This window comes from Onychostruthus taczanowskii, unplaced genomic scaffold (genome assembly GCF_017590055.1).
Source record: "Onychostruthus taczanowskii isolate IOZ18803 unplaced genomic scaffold, ASM1759005v1 scaffold56, whole genome shotgun sequence".
Taxonomy (NCBI): Eukaryota; Metazoa; Chordata; class Aves; order Passeriformes; family Passeridae; genus Onychostruthus; species Onychostruthus taczanowskii.
Window position 1 is genome coordinate 2,689,570 of NW_024503235.1, and position 17,546 is coordinate 2,707,115.

Here is a 17,546-nt window from a genome sequence, read left to right on the forward strand (position 1 = left end):
GACTCTCTAGAATCCTTTGAGAAATAACTTTAGGAAGGAGATGTAATTTTTATTTCTTTTGGTCAGAACAGAGGGCAGTATTGCTGTGCGTTTGCAGAACTTGTCAATACCAAGGGAGGAAAATGGGTAAATATAGTTGTCATTTAATCTCTTGCAGGAGGTCAGTGCCTGCACTTCCTTCAGACTAATTAGCATGGGATTAATGGATCATCTCTCGTATCCAAATAAGCACAGCAAACTTTGATTGCCCTCAATGATTCATGCTTGTCAAGACAGCTGTAGTTTTTTTAAACAACAAACAACTTTTTTTAAACACTAACTGTACCCCACAACTGGTCTGTCCGAGACAGAGCATGATCTGTCAGGCGGGCGTGGAGCCAGGAACGTGTCCTGTGGGGTGTCTGTCCCCAACAGCCCCCTGCCACTGCAGCTCTGCAGAGCTGACACGGCAGTGGGCTTCAGCTGCTTACATTCTCTGTGTTCCTTCTGCTTAAAAACATTCCAGGGCTGCTGTCCTTAGGTTGGTAATTTTATTTGGTAGTGCAGTAACCAGTGGATGGCTTTTAAATCCAGTGTGGAATCTCCTCGGATTTGGTCCTGGCTTTAGTTTATGGTTGTGTTTAAGTTTATTGTGTACCCAAATAGGAGTCACCAAATAGGAGTCTCCTTTCTCCTGGTACAAACTCTGAGATTTTGTCTTACATGAATGCTGTCAGGTTATAATGCTAAATTTGCCCTAAGTTTTATGATAGGTGTATTATTGCATTCTAGTGAGAGTGCTTGCCCTCTCCTTTTCTACCCTACAACCGAGGGAAAACACTTTGATCACGCTGAGCCTTGCTCAGATATAGACAAACCCATGAAAATATACCAGTGTCATTTGCTTTATGTGCAGTGTCAGCTGAGGCTCTGATCGATTTAAAAAATAGTCAGTTTAATCTCATTAACATGGTATCTCAGATCTTAACACTTTGAGGAGGGTAACTAAAGGCTTCCCTAGTGACCAGCTTGCATGTGAGTAATGCTTCCAGGCCTCTAATAATTTCCTCCTTAGATCTCTTGCTGAAGCTCTTCTTTTGTCCCAGTAAAATATCTCTTCCATGTCTGTAGGAGTCCATACCTGTCTAATGCTTTCTCCCTTATCCTTCTACTTAGAGAAAAGCCTAAACCTTTCCTCACTCCTGTCCTTCTGTTGGAATTTTAAATTGGATCATTGATGTCTGAACTTTAAACCTGTAGTGAAAACAAAGGCAAAATGTGGCTTTTGGGGCTGTTGGTTTGTTTTAGAAATGGAGGTAGGGATGTATTTATCTTTGCATTACATAAAAATACATAATATCTGTATGGTTGCATTCCCTCTCAGGACTCTCTGAAGTTCTTAACCACGGTCATGAATAAATGCCTCTAAAATTTTAAGAATTATTTATGGCACCTACCTATACATGCTTTAGGGAACACATTTTTTACCTTGGAGTTCTGAGCAGCTGGAAGGCTGAGCCTCTTTGAACACCTCTTTGCAGCCTCAAAAAGCTTAAGATTTCTTGCTGCCCAGTCCAGTGGTGCATGGAGTGAGCCATCACATCTCACACACATTTATTTGACTTTCCTAGGGCCCCCGACCAGCCTTTTCCAGCCGCCCCGTCGCCCAGGCCTGGGCACTGTTGGGAAACCCATCCGGCTCCTGGCCAACCACTTCCAGGTTCAGATCCCCAAGATTGATGTCTATCACTATGATGTAGATATCAAACCAGAGAAACGCCCCCGAAGAGTCAACAGGTAGGAGTTACTTCATAAAGGTGTATTGATTTAAATTGAGTGTATATCTAAATGTAAGGAAGCTGTGCATCCTAGGAATTCTCCGTCTGCTAAAGGCCTGCTTGTGTTTGTACTGTGGTCAGCAGTTGCTCTTCAGTGAACTATAATATTCTTCCAATTGGCCTGTAATCTGGAAGGCTCTAGGAAATGTACTGAGCATTGACCTCCAGCTGGTTTTATTTTACAGTCTACAAGTCAATGTCCCTGGTAATTGTTCCACAGTCTGTTACACAAACGTGTAGCAGCTGAGGGGAGGCATTTCTGCTTGTAGATTTTGGAGTCCACACATGGATGAATCCACAGAGAGCTCCCACCCACCCCAAGGCTTGTGTCTGCTCCTGTGTGTGAACATCTCTCCGAGTTCCTTTGCGTGTTTTGGCTGTAGCTCTGCTGGCAGCACAGATACCTGTACAGACACCTGTGTGTGCCACTTGGGTGTCTTAACCTGGGGGTGACATTCACAGCTTCTGGTGTGACCTGGGGGTGCTTTCGTGCATTACTGTTTTTCATATCTTGCTCCTTTAAGAAAAAGTGAAAAAATAATTTTAAATTGTGTACGCCCATTAATGAATTTTCTGTTCTTCTGTTCTTCCACTTAATGAATCCCTGCCTAGGGAGGTGGTGGACACGATGGTGAGGCACTTCAAGATGCAGATATTTGGGGATCGGCAGCCTGGGTACGATGGGAAGCGGAACATGTACACGGCACACCCCTTACCCATTGGCAGGGACAGAGTAAGTGTTGCTTTAACTTCTCCGCAGGAACACTGTTACAATGTCATTTGAAAAGTGTTCTTTTGTTGATATAAACCCAAAATACTGTCACACCTATTGGTGTAGTCTTGGAAATGACAGACAGGACCAGTCAAGGACTCTGGGAGCTCACTGGTGTTTTACTGAAGTTTGTGTCTTTGGGTTTCTAATTCCCACTTCTTCAGCTACAGAATATCATGAGATATGAGAACTACATTTTGCTCTTAGAGCTGCAAGGAGACTATTTTTCTTTCACCCTGGTGGGAACTTCCCTTTTCCCTGTTCTGATCCTTGTTCTGTTGCTGAATGATAAAGTCATTGTAGCTGATGATGACTCTGGTTGGGTTTGGTTGTGCTGTGGAGATACGTCCTTGTGTTCCTGGAACAACCAGATCAGCTGTTCCTGCCTTGCATGTGCACCCCAGCTCTAAACAAAACTTTTCCCCATCTACTGATCTCCCAAGGGACCTGGTCATTGTTGTGCCTTGGAGGATGTCCAGGATGAGTTCACAGTTACTCTCTAGGCTGTGGGGTGTGAGAATTATTCCAAGTCCTGTGCCAGAACTCTGAGATTTTTGTCTCTCAGAGAGAGTCTTCTTTATGACCAAAAGGTTTTCTTGCCTTCCCATTTGGTTCACAAAACATCTTGCTATTAATTGGCTGACTTTAAAAAAATGACTCACTGTTCTCCAGAGCTTTGATGTCACCATACTAATCACTGCTTAAAATTTACATTTAAAGATACTTCAGTGCAGTGTCTCAGATGAATAAATGACAAACTTTCAAAGTCCTGAGGGAACCAGTTGTAATATTTTAAGGTCATTACACAAACTAATAATCAAAAATACGGATTCAAAGGATGCCTAGGAGAAAACTGTACCGTTGCTGAGTATTGTGTCTGTCTGCAATCTATAACAAAAACTTGTGCTTAATTTTCTTGTGCCTGTGGCAGGTGGATATGGAGGTTACACTTCCAGGAGAGGGGAAGGACCAGACATTTAAGGTTTCCATTCAGTGGGTGTCAGTCGTCAGCCTTCAGATGCTGCTGGAAGCTCTGGCAGGGCACTTGAATGAAGTTCCTGAAGATTCTGTACAGGCACTGGATGTAATCACACGGCACCTTCCCTCCATGAGGTGGGTACCTGTGGGGCCTTCCTGACTGGATATGTCTTCTATCCATCTTAACATTTGTGTTTGTTATTCCTTGTTGCTGCTCTGCTGCCCATTACACTCCTGTGGTGGAAGGGATGAGGGATACAGCTGTGTAATTCAACACCTGCCTTACAAATTTGCACTAGAATAGGGAAATGTGATCTGAACTAGACTTGTGTCTGCTGGTCATGTTTCTAACAGGAATTTGCTGTACCCTTTCCAGCTGCCCTGTCAGAAAAGGCTTTGTGTGCTTGCCATAAGTCAGCTCTGACAGTTATAACATGCTGTAATAATAACATGTTTTAAACACTATAGGTGTGAATGTAAAAAGTATATCAAAAGGAAATGATCAAGAGTATTAATTTTTTTATTTTTTCCAGGTACACCCCTGTGGGCCGCTCCTTTTTCTCCCCCCCTGAAGGCTACTACCACCCCCTGGGAGGGGGCAGGGAGGTCTGGTTTGGCTTCCACCAGTCAGTCCGTCCTGCCATGTGGAACATGATGCTCAACATTGATGGTGTGTAGGAGATTCTGTCTCACTCATGTAACAGAGTTCTTTGTGCTTCCCAGTTAATTGTCCTGTCTTTTTATCTTAGTGTCAGCAACTGCTTTCTATCGTGCCCAGCCAATCATTGAGTTCATGTGTGAGGTCTTGGATATCCAGAACATCAGTGAACAAAGCAAACCTCTGACAGACTCCCAGCGTGTCAAGTTTACCAAAGAAATCAGAGGTAAAGCTTGTCCTAAAGCTGCTTGCTGCAAGAAAATACTGAAACCTGCTCATAACATATTTGCAAGGCACATGGAGAACTGGCTGTTCCTTTTTGCCTTCATCCTCTTCAAAGATGATTCCTGTCCCTGAATTTATTTTCTGTTGGGTTTTCAGGTCTAAAAGTAGAGGTGACCCATTGTGGCCAGATGAAGAGAAAATACAGAGTTTGCAACGTTACCCGGCGACCAGCCAGCCACCAGACGTACGTATCAAGCACTGCCTGACAGTTCTTAAAATCTTCAACCTATTAAATATATCTAGAATACATTTGGTATATTTTTTATGCAGCAATAGTTGACTCTGGAGGTGAAGCAGCTATGTGGCTTTACAGGAATGTTTAGTCTTAGTGGAGTAGAGGTATAGTGTGGGTTTTGACTACTTTTTTATTTCTTTCAACCCAGAAAAACTGAGCTGTATCCTGGCTTTTAAATGAAATTATCAAAAGCTCCTGTTTTTAAAATAGTTAAAATACAAGAAATTCAGTATATAGTCTAAAATCTTTTCATAAAGAAGAGATCCAGTAACTAAGGAAAATAGAGATTTGCTAAAGGTAGTCTGGAATAGGTTTTTCATACCATTTTTTCCTTAAAAAAATCTGACAAAGTCTAACCAGAACAAATGTAATTTCTAGGTTCCCTCTGCAGCTGGAGAATGGGCAGGCCATGGAGTGCACAGTAGCTCAGTATTTTAAGCAGAAGTACAGTCTGCAGCTGAAATACCCTCACCTGCCCTGTCTCCAAGTGGGACAGGAGCAGAAACACACATACCTGCCACTGGAGGTGAGGATCTGAGTCCTGCACTGCGGGATGTCCCGTGTTAAACGGTGTCACAGCACCTCTCCCTGCTCCCCTGCAGGTGTGTAACATCGTGGCAGGTCAGAGGTGCATCAAGAAGCTCACAGACAATCAGACCTCAACCATGATAAAAGCAACAGCCAGGTCTGCCCCAGACAGGCAGGAGGAGATCAGCAGACTGGTGAGTGTTTTTCCAGCTGCACAGTCTGTGTTTGTCACTTCTCGTGGCTTTTCCAGAGCATTGGAGCAGGTGATGTTGAGCAGCATGACCAAGAGACAGGTTAAAAAATCTGTTTTGGTTAAAACAAATCCTTCTAAATAGAAAGACTTTTGGTAACAAAGAGGGCAGAGTCACCTGAAGCTTCAGTACAGTGACATCAGTACTTGTCTTGTTCCCAGGTGAAGAGTAACAGTATGGTTGGTGGGCCTGATCCATATCTGAAGGAGTTTGGAATTGTTGTCCATAACGAAATGACAGAGCTGACAGGCAGAGTTCTGCCAGCCCCAATGCTGCAGTATGGAGGCAGGGTGAGTTTCCATGTCTTGTAAAACTCCTTATCCTGAGGTTATTGAAATTCATGAGAGGTTTTGTGTATTTTCCTCTGGTGGGCTACCATCAAAACAGAGCAGCACTTGATTTGTAATTTGCCTTTGGTTTTTATCTAGAACAAGACTGTGGCCACACCAAACCAAGGTGTGTGGGACATGAGAGGGAAACAGTTCTATGCTGGCATTGAGATTAAAGTTTGGGCTGTTGCCTGTTTTGCTCCTCAAAAACAATGCAGGGAAGACTTGCTGAAGTAAGTATTTTCCTATTTATTTGTGATTTTATTTCAAGGTGTATTTTTCTCATGTTTCTGAAAGTTGATGTGTAGTATAAATTGATTTTCCCCTGCTCTTCAAATTATTCTACAGAAGCCTAAAGAAAGAGATTCTGTGAACCACTGATTGGTAAAAGTCATGGTTGCAATAATGCTCAGATAAATTAGGTGGATAAGTGAAAATTTACCAGAGCATCAGTATTAGTTTGGGAGTCTACCTCAGGATGTTTATCTCAAATGTCTTTTTCTGTAAGGCTTGTAAAACTACAGTAGCTGATGACTTTCCTCAGAGAGGATTAGAGTCATATTAGTGAGTTCCTGATGGGAATAGAATTGCTAAAAAATACTTACTGTAGTGCTGTGAAATAGCAGAACCAGTATAGATCTGGTTGATAAAACTGATGAGTGAACCACAGTGAGAAGGCCAGAACAAATCCACTTCTATTTCAGGAGTTTCACAGACCAGCTGCGCAAGATCTCCAAGGACGCCGGGATGCCGATCCAGGGCCAGCCCTGCTTCTGCAAGTACGCCCAGGGTGCAGACAGCGTGGAGCCCATGTTCAAACACTTAAAGCTGACTTATGTTGGCCTGCAGCTCATCGTGGTGATTCTGCCAGGGAAGACGCCTGTGTACGGTATGGAGAAGGGGCTGTAAATGATCAGGAGTTGTACTGCAAGTGGGTGGCAGGAAGGAGGCAGATGAGGTGATGCGTTCTCTTGAAAAAGATTGGAGCTGGTTTGTCAGGCCTGGTTGGAGAAGTTGTGTATTGCCAAAGAGCAAACTGAACCTTTGTCAGTGAAGTTTCAAGGATCTGAATTACAGTAATATTTGAAAAAAATAAGAGCAAGCAGGAACCACTGCCTTGTTTTCTGTCACAGCTGAAGTCAAGCGGGTTGGAGATACTCTGCTAGGCATGGCCACACAGTGTGTTCAGGTAAAGAACGTGGTCAAAACCTCTCCACAAACGCTGTCCAACCTGTGTCTGAAGATCAATGCCAAGCTTGGAGGAATCAACAATGTGCTGGTACCTCATCAAAGGTGAGATTCAATCAAAAGCTCTTTGTAATGTCTGCATTGTCAAGGAAAATGGTGTTGTTTTGTTGTGTTTGCTAAAATGATACTTTTCAAAATAAAACATACTTTAGAAATTCCCACAGTCTGGAGGGGACAGTGGTGGATATGTCTGCATGTGGAGTGTTCTCAGTAAGCCCTGAGCCAAGGGGAGTCAGACCCATCCAGCAGTCAGAGCCACCAAACTCACCAAGTTTTTTTCCCTGTCTCTTTCCTGCCTTTGGATTCACTCAGTGTTCCTTTTCCTCTTGCCACCAAAAGCATCCTGTGTTTACGTCCAAATTGAAAGAGGAGTGAGGAGGAGTGACTTGGAATCAATGCTTGTAACTTGGTCTGCCTTTGATCCTGTCCTTGTCACTTTCTGTTCTTTCTGGACTGTAAGTGCTGGAGGCAGAGAATTTTGCCCTTAAGGACTCTCACAGGTTTTAGTTCTGTTCAGTGCTTTGGATGCACCTTCCTCAGCTGTAATGTTTTTTTGTTTCTGGCACTCTTTCTTTTTACTGTTCTTATTTATTATTATGAGTTGATAAGAGGCCACCTCTCCTCTCAAGTCGGGTGAGGAAGTTGGGGTTGTTTAGCCTGGAGAAGATAAAGTTGTGTGAAAATGTCACAGCACCTTCCAGCATCTGAAAGGGCCAACACAGGAGGCCAGAGAGGGTCTGTAGTAATGGCTGCAAACTGAAAGAGAGTACATCTAGATTAGAGATTAGGAAGGAATTGTTCCCCATGAGGGTGGTGAGGCCCTGGCACAGGTTGCCCAGAGAAGCTGTGGCTGCCCCATCCCTGGAGGAGTTCAAAGCCAGGTTGGACAGGGCTTGGAGCAACCAAGGTTTGGGTGGGGTGGGTGGAACCAGGTGGGCTTTAAGACCTTTTCCAATCCAAACCCTTCTGGAATTCGGTGATTCTAACTAATAAACTTAATCTTATCAAACAGGCCCTCGGTGTTCCAGCAGCCAGTGATCTTTCTGGGAGCAGATGTCACTCACCCTCCCGCCGGGGACGGGAAGAAGCCGTCCATCGCGGCCGTGGTGGGCAGCATGGACGGGCACCCCAGCCGCTACTGCGCCACGGTGCGCGTGCAGACCTCGCGCCAGGAGACCTCCCAGGAGCTGCTCTACAGCCAGGAGGTGATCCAGGACCTCACCAACATGGTGAGGGAGCTGTTGATCCAGTTCTACAAATCCACTCGTTTCAAGCCCACAAGGATCATTTACTACAGAGGGGGAGTGTCGGAAGGACAGATGAAGCAGGTATTGTCTGATAATTTTTTGTTGCTCATGAAAAGGGATTGATAGATAGTTATGTGGATTATAAGGGATTGGCCATTGAAAAAAAAAATATTTATTTATGTGTGGATTATATTTGTTATTGGAAAAATTAAGTTTCCTTGAATTGCCCTGGGCAAGCACAATTTACCAGTCTGATCGTGTCCCTTAGCATGTGGGAGGGGTTGTACACAGGTTAAAAAAATAATCAAATACCTACTGAATTCATCACATAATAGTTAAATCTTCTGCTTGTAGGTAGCTTGGCCAGAGCTGATTGCCATCCGGAAGGCCTGCATTAGTTTGGAAGAAGATTATAGACCCGGAATAACCTACATTGTTGTGCAGAAAAGGCATCACACCAGGCTGTTCTGTGCCGACAAAACTGAAAGGGCAAGTACTGACTCCATGAGGGGGAGGTGATGGCACAGGAAAGTGGGATTGTTTGATTCAGTGGGGTGGGATCCATCTTGCCCACTAAAGCAGCAGCAGTACTGAGTGGTAACATGCTTTCTCTACCAAAATAACCAGTTCCTCCTTTTTTTATTGCTCTACATCGGATGGAACAGCTTGTTCCCCGTTTTGGAATAGGTGTGCTCAGTATCTCAGTATTTGTGTACCTGGAGATGTATCCTGGGTTTGTATAGTCCAGGATTCCTGATGATGAGCTGACCTGGCTGTTCACTCTGTTTCCTGTTCTGTCTCCAGGTGCATCTAAGATGTGTCTGTGGCACAAATCCACAGGCCAGCTGAGGAACCTTCTTTAGGGAAGCACTTGATCTGAGGTTTGCTTAAAAACCCAGATCTCCGGGGTGTAAGAGCAAACAAGGGTACGAAATAAATTTATCTCAGGAACCTGCGTTTTCAGATCCTGAATTACTTGTGTAGGCTTTATCCCACTCTGCAGTTTTAATGGTGCTGGCAAGGGTGTTATTTTCCTCTGATGACACACCAGCTAGATTTGGTGAAGTTTCTAAAAATGAATTCACAGAGAACATTTTCATTCCTCCTGTGTAAACGACCTTAATATATTTTCACCTTTCTGAGCAGTAAATTCTCCAGCAGCTTTCAATAGAGCCTACCTTTGAAAGCATTTTGGGGTCACTTCCAAAAAAGCCCATGGACTAATAATAAACCTTTCTCACTAGGTGGGTAAAAGTGGCAACGTACCAGCAGGCACTACTGTGGACAGCACCATCACACATCCCTCTGAATTTGACTTTTACCTCTGTAGCCATGCAGGAATTCAGGTAATGTCAGCTCTGCTGTGCTCAGGCTGTGCGACTAAATCCTTGTAGTTGTCCCCATGGGAAAAGTCACTTCTGTTTGTTGCTTGGCAGACTCAGAGTGTGTCGGTGCCTGCTTGGCACTGACTCCTCAGTGCCTGCTGGAAGGTGCAGCCTGCAGGTACCACCTCTGTCCTTGCTGTTGCTCTCCAGCTGACTGCTCACCTGTTCTCTGCAGGGAACCAGCCGGCCCTCCCACTACCAGGTGTTGTGGGATGACAACTGCTTCACAGCAGACGAGCTGCAGCTGCTGACGTACCAGCTGTGCCACACGTACGTGCGCTGCACCCGCTCCGTCTCCATCCCCGCGCCCGCCTACTACGCCAGGCTGGTGGCCTTTCGGGCCAGGTACCATCTTGTGGACAAGGATCACGACAGGTAAGGAATGGCCTCATCATCCTGGTAAGCAGGTAGTGAAGCCGAGCTGTGCTGCTTGTCCCAGTTGTTCATGGGTGTGTGTCTGCTCACAGCGCTGAGGGCAGCCACGTGTCGGGGCAGAGCAACGGCCGCGATCCGCAGGCGCTGGCCAAGGCCGTGCAGATCCACCACGACACCCAGCACACCATGTATTTCGCTTGAGAGCCCCTGGGAAGATGAGGCAAAACAACTACCCATGCAGTCCTGAAGTGTTTGGAAGCCTCCTGCTCTATCCAGGGCCGGGGGATTTCGGACTGCCCACTACCAGCAGCTCCGGACAGTCGCACTGAATCTCTTCTTCACTGCAACGTCTGATGCACCAACACAATTGAGCCATTTGTTTCATTGTTTTCTGTACTAGAAATCCATAGACTTGTCTTTTCTGATGCATTGGACTGAATTTTTACCTCAAAGCGCAAAGGCTGATCATCCTGAAATTTTTCAAGGACTTGGCACGAAAGGTTTCTATCAAATCTTTTGCTAGCTGTGGTTTTTTCAGTTCTCCTCATCCCATGAGCTGACGGTGACTGCTGCTCTGTCTCCGTGCCCTGCTTCGTGAGTATGATGTGATGGCAAAATGTTTTATCCAGCTCGCTGTAATCCTTCTGTCGTGTGGGGCCATAGATTTTTTTATGGAGATTTTAGACTTCACTACTGTAAATGCCTTTTAACAAACATAACTTTCACAGGTATTGCAGTTTTTTGTCAGTTTTACTAATTATCTTTTTAATCTCTGCAGACTTGGGCTGCAAAGCAATTGCACTATACTGCGAGTTAATAGGTGGTTCTTGTTCTGTGAATGTGTAATATAACCAATAGTGATGCCTGTCAGTAGATTTTAATGATAATGGTTATAAATAATACTGCCATGGTATCGTAACAAGTACTGAACCATCATTTCCCCCCTCTAAAAATGATAAAACAAAAAAAAAAAAATTTAGCTTTTAGGTATTTTGCAAACTTTTACAAAAAGTGCCCACTTTATGCTGCTGTGTGGTTTGATAAATCTAAGTGATTTTAAAACTTTTTTCTCATAGAAGGTTTAACTTTGGCAATAAATCTTTGTTTTTTAAGCCCCCCCAAACAGTGTAATTTTCTAGCTGAGGATTGTGCATGAGTTTAACCAACATTCTCGTGTCGTTTTCTGAACACACAATTTGGCAGTTTCTGAAACAAATTAGAAAAGACACATTTCCATGCTTTTTTTAAGAATTATTTTTAACTGTTTTATATTCACTGTTGGTGTCCTGTCTACAACATTTTTTATAAGCTTGGAAACTGGGTGTTCCGTGTAGGAAAGGCCAATGTGTGCAGTTGAAATGTATTGTGTGACAGGCAACCTGAGGACTTGTACCAGCATTTTGAACTGTTTTTTTCCTGGGAATCTGGGTTGCCCACACAATTGCATTTACAGCATGTTGAACCCGTGTGAGTCTCAAATGCTGATTCTGTCCCAGCCTAGAAATTAGGGTTTTTAATCTGCTTGGCTTTTTTTTCAGCTGCAACCTGTAATCCAGAACAGGGACCTTGTTTCCCTGGTGTTCCTGTAATCCATGAACGTAGTAATTTAAGACTAGATTCCTTATTGTATACCTGAGTTAGTGCAGATTAAAGCTTATTCCTAAACTGAGGAGGAGTTTGAGAAGCCCAAGGATTGCACTGTGGTCTCTGATACTTGTGTGGGGTTTGCTGCTAAGTTGTCTGCTGTCCCAAAGCTTAGGAACCAGCCCCCTCCAAATTTCAGCAATAGGAAATGCTGTTTCCTTCAGTCTTTAAGCTTGTAAATAAATGAAAGTTTACATTTCTGAATGCTGTTGTTTTCAGTTGTACCAGAGTACACTGAACATCTTCAACCAGTTTTATAACCTCCTTGCCAGTAGTACGTCTCATAAATTAAGTTTAACCTCTTTTCATTTCTGTTGAAAATGGGACTGAAGTGAACCCTGCTCCTGGCACGTGCCAGGACAGGTTTAGATTGAAAAAAACAAAAAAGATTCTTTTACGTTTTTTAACTTTTTTTTTAAAGAATACCTCACTTGTGTAACAAAATCAGGACATGTGGGTGGGAGACTGACCGCTGCTTTTCTCAGTACTCGTTCAGGGAGAAGACACAAAAACCCTTTTTAGAGTGAACTCTGACTGACCCAACACACACGGAGAACTTTGGCACCTTGAAAAGCACCTGAGCACCTGTTGGAGGTGGTAGGATCCAAGATCCCTGATTTGAGTTTGTGCACTAGGAATGGGGCTGGTTTAACAAGGGTGCATAAAAAATGAACTTTATCACCAATTAGTTGTCCAGTGCCAAGCACTCCTAGTTGAGACTGAGGGAAGGGAGAGCCTCTCCTTGGTTTGCCTGTGACTGGATATTTGACCTCAGACCAGGTGGAGCATCAGCCCCTGGTGAGCCCTGGGCCAGCACCCGAGCGGGGCTGGTGTGAGCCCACCCCGGGCACAGGGCTGGAGTTTTGGGGGGAAAGCACTGAAGTTCAGGATCCAAGTTGCAGCAGTGCTGCCCTAGGCAGGTCTGAGCCAAGTCTGGAGGACTTGAGGACCTGAGTGAGCCCTGTGGGCCTGAGTGACTCGTTCTGCATGTGTCAATCAATGGGAAGATGTGCATTCTGTAGCTGTAGTTTTAGGGTGTTTTGATTTTTGGGTTTTTTTTTGTTTGTTTTTTTTATAAATAAAGCCTGTTGGCCACTGTTTAGCTCTGTGGTGTGAAAGATTTTAAATGTAGCAAAGTTCAAAGGGTTGGGGAAGGGGGTGGTTGATATATATATATAAAAAAATATTAAAAAAAGGGGGGGAGGGGGCAGAAATCCTGTTTTCCACCCGGTTCTGCTTGCTTTGTCCCTGCTGAGCTCTGAACAAGCTCTGGCAATCCCAAGTTAGCCTGTCTCCACCAGTCTGGCTCTTGTATTGCTGGGAGTTCCCCAGGTGCTCCATCCAGAGGGAGCAGAGGTCGGTGCAGGGGCTGTCCTGTGTCCGCCCTCGCTCTGCCCTTGGGATGGGGCAGGGCCATGGATCAGAGCTGGCATCTGACAGCCCCGACCCCTTTGTGGATGTGCTGTAGGAGTTTTCAATAGCGAGGGAGTGACTCTGCTTTCATTTTCAGAAGGCAGGGCCAGAGGGCATTGGATCCATCCCGATCCCGATCCCCTGCGAGGCTCTTTCCCTGTGCACTGGAGGAAAGATCTTGCACTAAATATCACTTACAGATTTTCTTAGACCTTGCTATTGACATTTTCATATTTCTATGTCTAGAGGCTGCAACTTCAATGTAAAATGTTTGCATTTGTTCAGTTTGACTTCTGATGTAATTTTTTGGTTTATATATTGTTAGACTTGTAATGTTTCAAATGGTATTTTATTAACTTTGGACTGGATGTATGTCTCTAGCAATACGAGGTACTTTCTAAACTGTCCTGGGGCTCACAGCCCCGTGTCGAGATAAGATGCTGGTCGTGTACAATTGCATTGTATTTTTTTTTTTTTAGCCTGCAGGGATATTTTGTGTTCATGTGTCCAAAAATAATAATAATAATAATAAAAATTGGCATTCTCGTGCCAAATGTTCTGTTTTTCCTTATTGCTGTCCAATAAATGCAATGTACAGAGTGAGCAACCAATATTGTTGCCTGTAAACAAATGTCTTAAACTATTTAACTTTTAATTAAAACTTGTACACAACGTGTCACCTGTGGAACTCATTACCACTATATTTCTAATGCATTAAGAGTTAGCAAGTTAAAGAAATACATATGGGTGACATCTCCCAGGATCCTAAAGGAAGCTGAAATTGCAAACCCCAGGGGCAGGGTTCAGAATGGGCCTGTTTTTATAATATTTGGGAAATTACAGAGAAAATTTGGTGTTGATGGACTGTACCTGCCTGGAGAGGGATTTGATATCAGAGAGATGCAGTGAATAAATACAAGAGCTGTTGGCTGCTTCATCTTCTCTATGTGAGGTGAGGGTTTGTCTCCTCAGACAGCTGCACTGCACTATAAATACTGCAGGAAGGACAGGAAAAGCTTTTGGAGGAGGCCAGAGCGTGGGAGCTGTGAGTGAAACCGGGACAGGATCGTCTGAAATGCCCGGCACCCTCTGCAGCCCGCGTTAGGCGTCAGCTCTGTTTGCAGGGCAGTCCTGGGGCTTTGCCACTGAGGTTGCTCAGCCTCACGGAAACCTGAGGAGCTCAAGCCCAAGGTTTGCTCATCCTGGTGTCTTCCAGACATGATGTAAAGACCTCTTGGACCAAACCTCAGGAATCCGGGAATGAGTGATGTGTGGGATTCTGTGCCGCAGCTTTGCTGTCTGTGCAGCTCCGATTCCAAAATCCCAGCTGGATCCTGCTCCAGCCACTCCCTGGGGATATCAGGAGCTGCTGCTCATGCTTTGGGGGAACAGCACGAGATGGGAATGCTTTGACAGCCTGAATTCCTGTGGCTTTTCCTGGAACGGCCCAGCCAGGAACACACACCTGGGCTCATTGTGGGAATGATGCTCCTGGGGGATATGATGTTATTGACAAAGTCAAGGCACAGGGTCGGGATTTGCGCTTCCTGGGGAGGACAGGTCTGGGATGTGCTGGGAAACAGGATGGAAAAGGGATGCTCTGCCCGCTTCTGTGGGGTTAGATGGGCCACGGGGAATTCCTGCCCTGCTCCTGCCTGACGAGACTCAGGGCACTTCAGGAATGACCGTACAGCGGCCGATACAAGAACTGGCGCTTCCTCCTCGGCCCGGCCGAACAAAAACTGTCAAAAAACGTTTTAAAAAAAAAAAAAAACCACGAAATAAACATTTGTGGCAAAGGCGCAGCGGGAGGCCCGGGCGCTGGCGGGCGGAGAGCGCTCCGCCGCTCCCCGGCTGCAGCGAGGCCCCGGCTCCCGGCTGGGCATCCCCCGCTGTCCCGAGCGGAGCCCCCCGGTTCCCTCGGGTCCCCCCGGTCCCCGCGGGCCCCAAGATGGCGGCGGGGCCGGCGGGCGCCGCCTTTGTTGCGCGCGGGGCCCGGGGCGGGGGAGCGCGGTGGAGGGGTGTGCGGGGAGGACCGCGGCGGGTGGCGATGGATGTGGCGGCGGCGCGGGATGTGCGGGGGCGATGCCGAGGATCGGAGGGTGTCGGAGGCGCGCGGGGGTCTGAGCAGCGGGGCTGCGGGGGGGCTGCGGGGCCGCCGGGCAGGCGCGTCCCCCGGGTGGCCCGAGAGCAGCAGCGGTGTGGGCGCTGGGGAAGGGGCCATGGAGGGACCCGCAGAAACCTCGCAGGAGGCGGCACAGGGCCGGGGTCACGTCCAGCCGCAGGTCCCCACAGCGCGGAGCGAGCCCTGCTCAAAGGGGACTGTTCTGCACAAAGCAGGAGCAGCATCCCCCCAGCTTTCCAATCTTTCCCCCAGCTCCCATTCCATTCCCCCTATCTCCCACCCCATCCATCCCCCCAGCTGCCATTCCACCTCCAGCTCCCTGCCCTTCCCCCCCTCCCCAGCTCCCATTTCGTCCCCCAGCTCCCCATCCATCCCCCAGCTCCCCGTTCCCCGAGCTCAGAGAGCGGGGCGCAGGCTGCAGCTGGCGCGGGGCCGGCGCCGCCGTGTGCCGTGACAGCACGAAGCGTCTCCTCTGCCCGTGCCAGGACATGCGCGGAGCCGGGGCTGAGCGTGGCCCCGCGGGGCCGAGCTCCAGAGCCACCCTGTACCCCGTGTCCCCTGCCCCAGCCTCCGCCCCCCGGCCGGGGACGGGAGCAGCTGGCAGTGCCCTTCGTGCCCTTCGGGCAGCTCCGCGGGGGTTTGGAGAGCTGCTCCCTAGGCCGTGCCGTCGGCTGCCGCTCGCTCCCTGCGCCTGGCCTGAGCATCGCCAACTTGCGCTGCTGAGTCGGAGATGGATTTTGGTGCCTAAAATAAGGCAGAGGGAGGGATGGGGTGATGGAGACGCGGGTCACTGCCCTGCTGATGCACCGGGCAATGGAGATTGGGAGCTGCTTCCCTTCCGAGGGACAAGGCACGGGGATCGGCAGTCGCTGCCCTGCCACCTCTCGTGCTGGTGCATTTGTCACCCTCCATAATACATCAGCCCTGGTGAGATTTTTACATAAATCTGCTAAGTGTTTGTAAACTTCAGTCCTTACGTCATTTACTTAAAATGTGGCACAGAAATCTCCCTGTGTCTGCATTACCTTCTGGCTGCTGGGTGCTTGCTTTGTGTTTGGGCTGATTTATGGCCTCTGGAAGCCGTGATTTGGCGGCGCCGCGGGCTTTGCCAGCGCCTTGGGGCGATAGCAGCGCTGCTGCCTCAGGGTCACGCAGATAAGGCTGCCGGGCACCCTCCTACCCCGGCCTGAAATGATGCTGTTAAGGTGCTTTAAAATAATCGCCTGTGTTGGGATGGGGATGCACTCTGTGGACAGGTTTGGGTTTCAGTCCCTGGGCCTGTGAGGGCTGCACTGGAAGCAGGGCTCTGCTGCTGCACACATGGGAGTTTTCCCAAATTTGGCTGTGGGATATCTGCTCCCACCCAGGTTCACCCCTTGGGAGGGGACTCCTGAGCCCCATGTCCTCAGAGCTGCTGTGAATCCTGCCCTGCTGTGGCACCCCTTTGCTTGTGCCAGACCCTCACTACGGGCTGAGCCTTGCATGTGAGCTCTAATGATGCTGTGGCTTATCAAGGCAATAAGGCAGAAACTGGCTTGTGCCTGGATGTGCCCAACGTGGAGATGCTTGGAAAGGCAGCGGGAAAACCCAGGACACCTAACCCACAGGCAGCACTCGGGGAAGCACACACATACAGTGGTTTTAAAAACTAAACTTATTTTCCCACAACTTTTAGTTTATCCCTTGCGAACTTCCTAAAGGCTGTTAATCTCAACCGTTGTCTTCCTGTGCTGAACCTTGCAAAAACCCCAAAGCTGCTCCGTCTGTTGGGGCTCTTTATCTTCAGGAAACACGAAATTGCGTATGCCTGGTTCTGGGACGGGATTAGGCCAAGAAACAAAGCCAGGAGAAGCACCTTGCCTGGAGACACAGCACGGATGCTTTATCTCTAAACACTCTTTGCAGCCTCTCCCTAAACCCCGGGAAGAACAAAACACAGACAAGTTATTAAGATGGCAGACGCGAGGAGGAAGCCAAATCAGGCAGAGAAGCTTCTCCTTGGGCAGGGTGATCTGCACAGAGCCACGGGCGGGTTCAGCCTCCGCTCCGGGAGCCGGTGGCACTGCGGGGCCGCGGTGGGACATGGAGAGGAGCCGGCGTCGCTTTTGTCCTGTCCCTCCGGCACTGGGGGCCGCCTTTGTCTGCGACTGTCGGCTCTGCGTGTCCCTGGCTGCTGCCTGGGCAGTGCAGGAGCAGCGGGAGACCTCGCAGGGCTGGGCAGGGGGTCTCAGCCTCCGCCCAGCCCAGGCACCATTA

At 47.5% G+C, this 17,546-nt stretch overlaps 1 protein-coding gene across 1 annotated transcript; it reads left to right on the plus strand.

The window, feature by feature from the left end:
• The first annotated feature begins 1,591 nt into the window (after window positions 1-1,591).
• On the plus strand, window positions 1,592-13,776 carry AGO4 (argonaute RISC component 4). Its single transcript, XM_041417616.1, has 17 exons — window positions 1,592-1,776; window positions 2,430-2,550; window positions 3,521-3,702; window positions 4,101-4,237; window positions 4,317-4,451; window positions 4,607-4,694; window positions 5,124-5,271; window positions 5,348-5,467; window positions 5,686-5,814; window positions 5,953-6,086; window positions 6,558-6,742; window positions 6,987-7,146; window positions 8,114-8,429; window positions 8,703-8,837; window positions 9,593-9,694; window positions 9,909-10,108; window positions 10,201-13,776. Exons 2-17 carry the CDS (start codon window positions 2,446-2,448, stop codon window positions 10,307-10,309), a joined length of 2,385 nt encoding a protein of 794 aa, XP_041273550.1. The 5' UTR covers window positions 1,592-1,776; window positions 2,430-2,445; the 3' UTR covers window positions 10,310-13,776.
• The last annotated feature ends 3,770 nt before the right edge of the window (window positions 13,777-17,546 follow it).

Excerpts from the sequence above, each read along its gene's own strand:
- AGO4 (XM_041417616.1), top strand. The coding sequence starts at position 2,446 with ATGGTGAGGCACTTCAAGATGCAGATATTTGGGGATCGGCAGCCTGGG. Across the intron at positions 4,238-4,316 it reads CATGATGCTCAACATTGATG|TGTCAGCAACTGCTTTCTAT; the intron begins GTGTGTAGGAGA and ends TTTTTATCTTAG. Across the intron at positions 5,272-5,347 it reads ACACATACCTGCCACTGGAG|GTGTGTAACATCGTGGCAGG; the intron begins GTGAGGATCTGA and ends GCTCCCCTGCAG.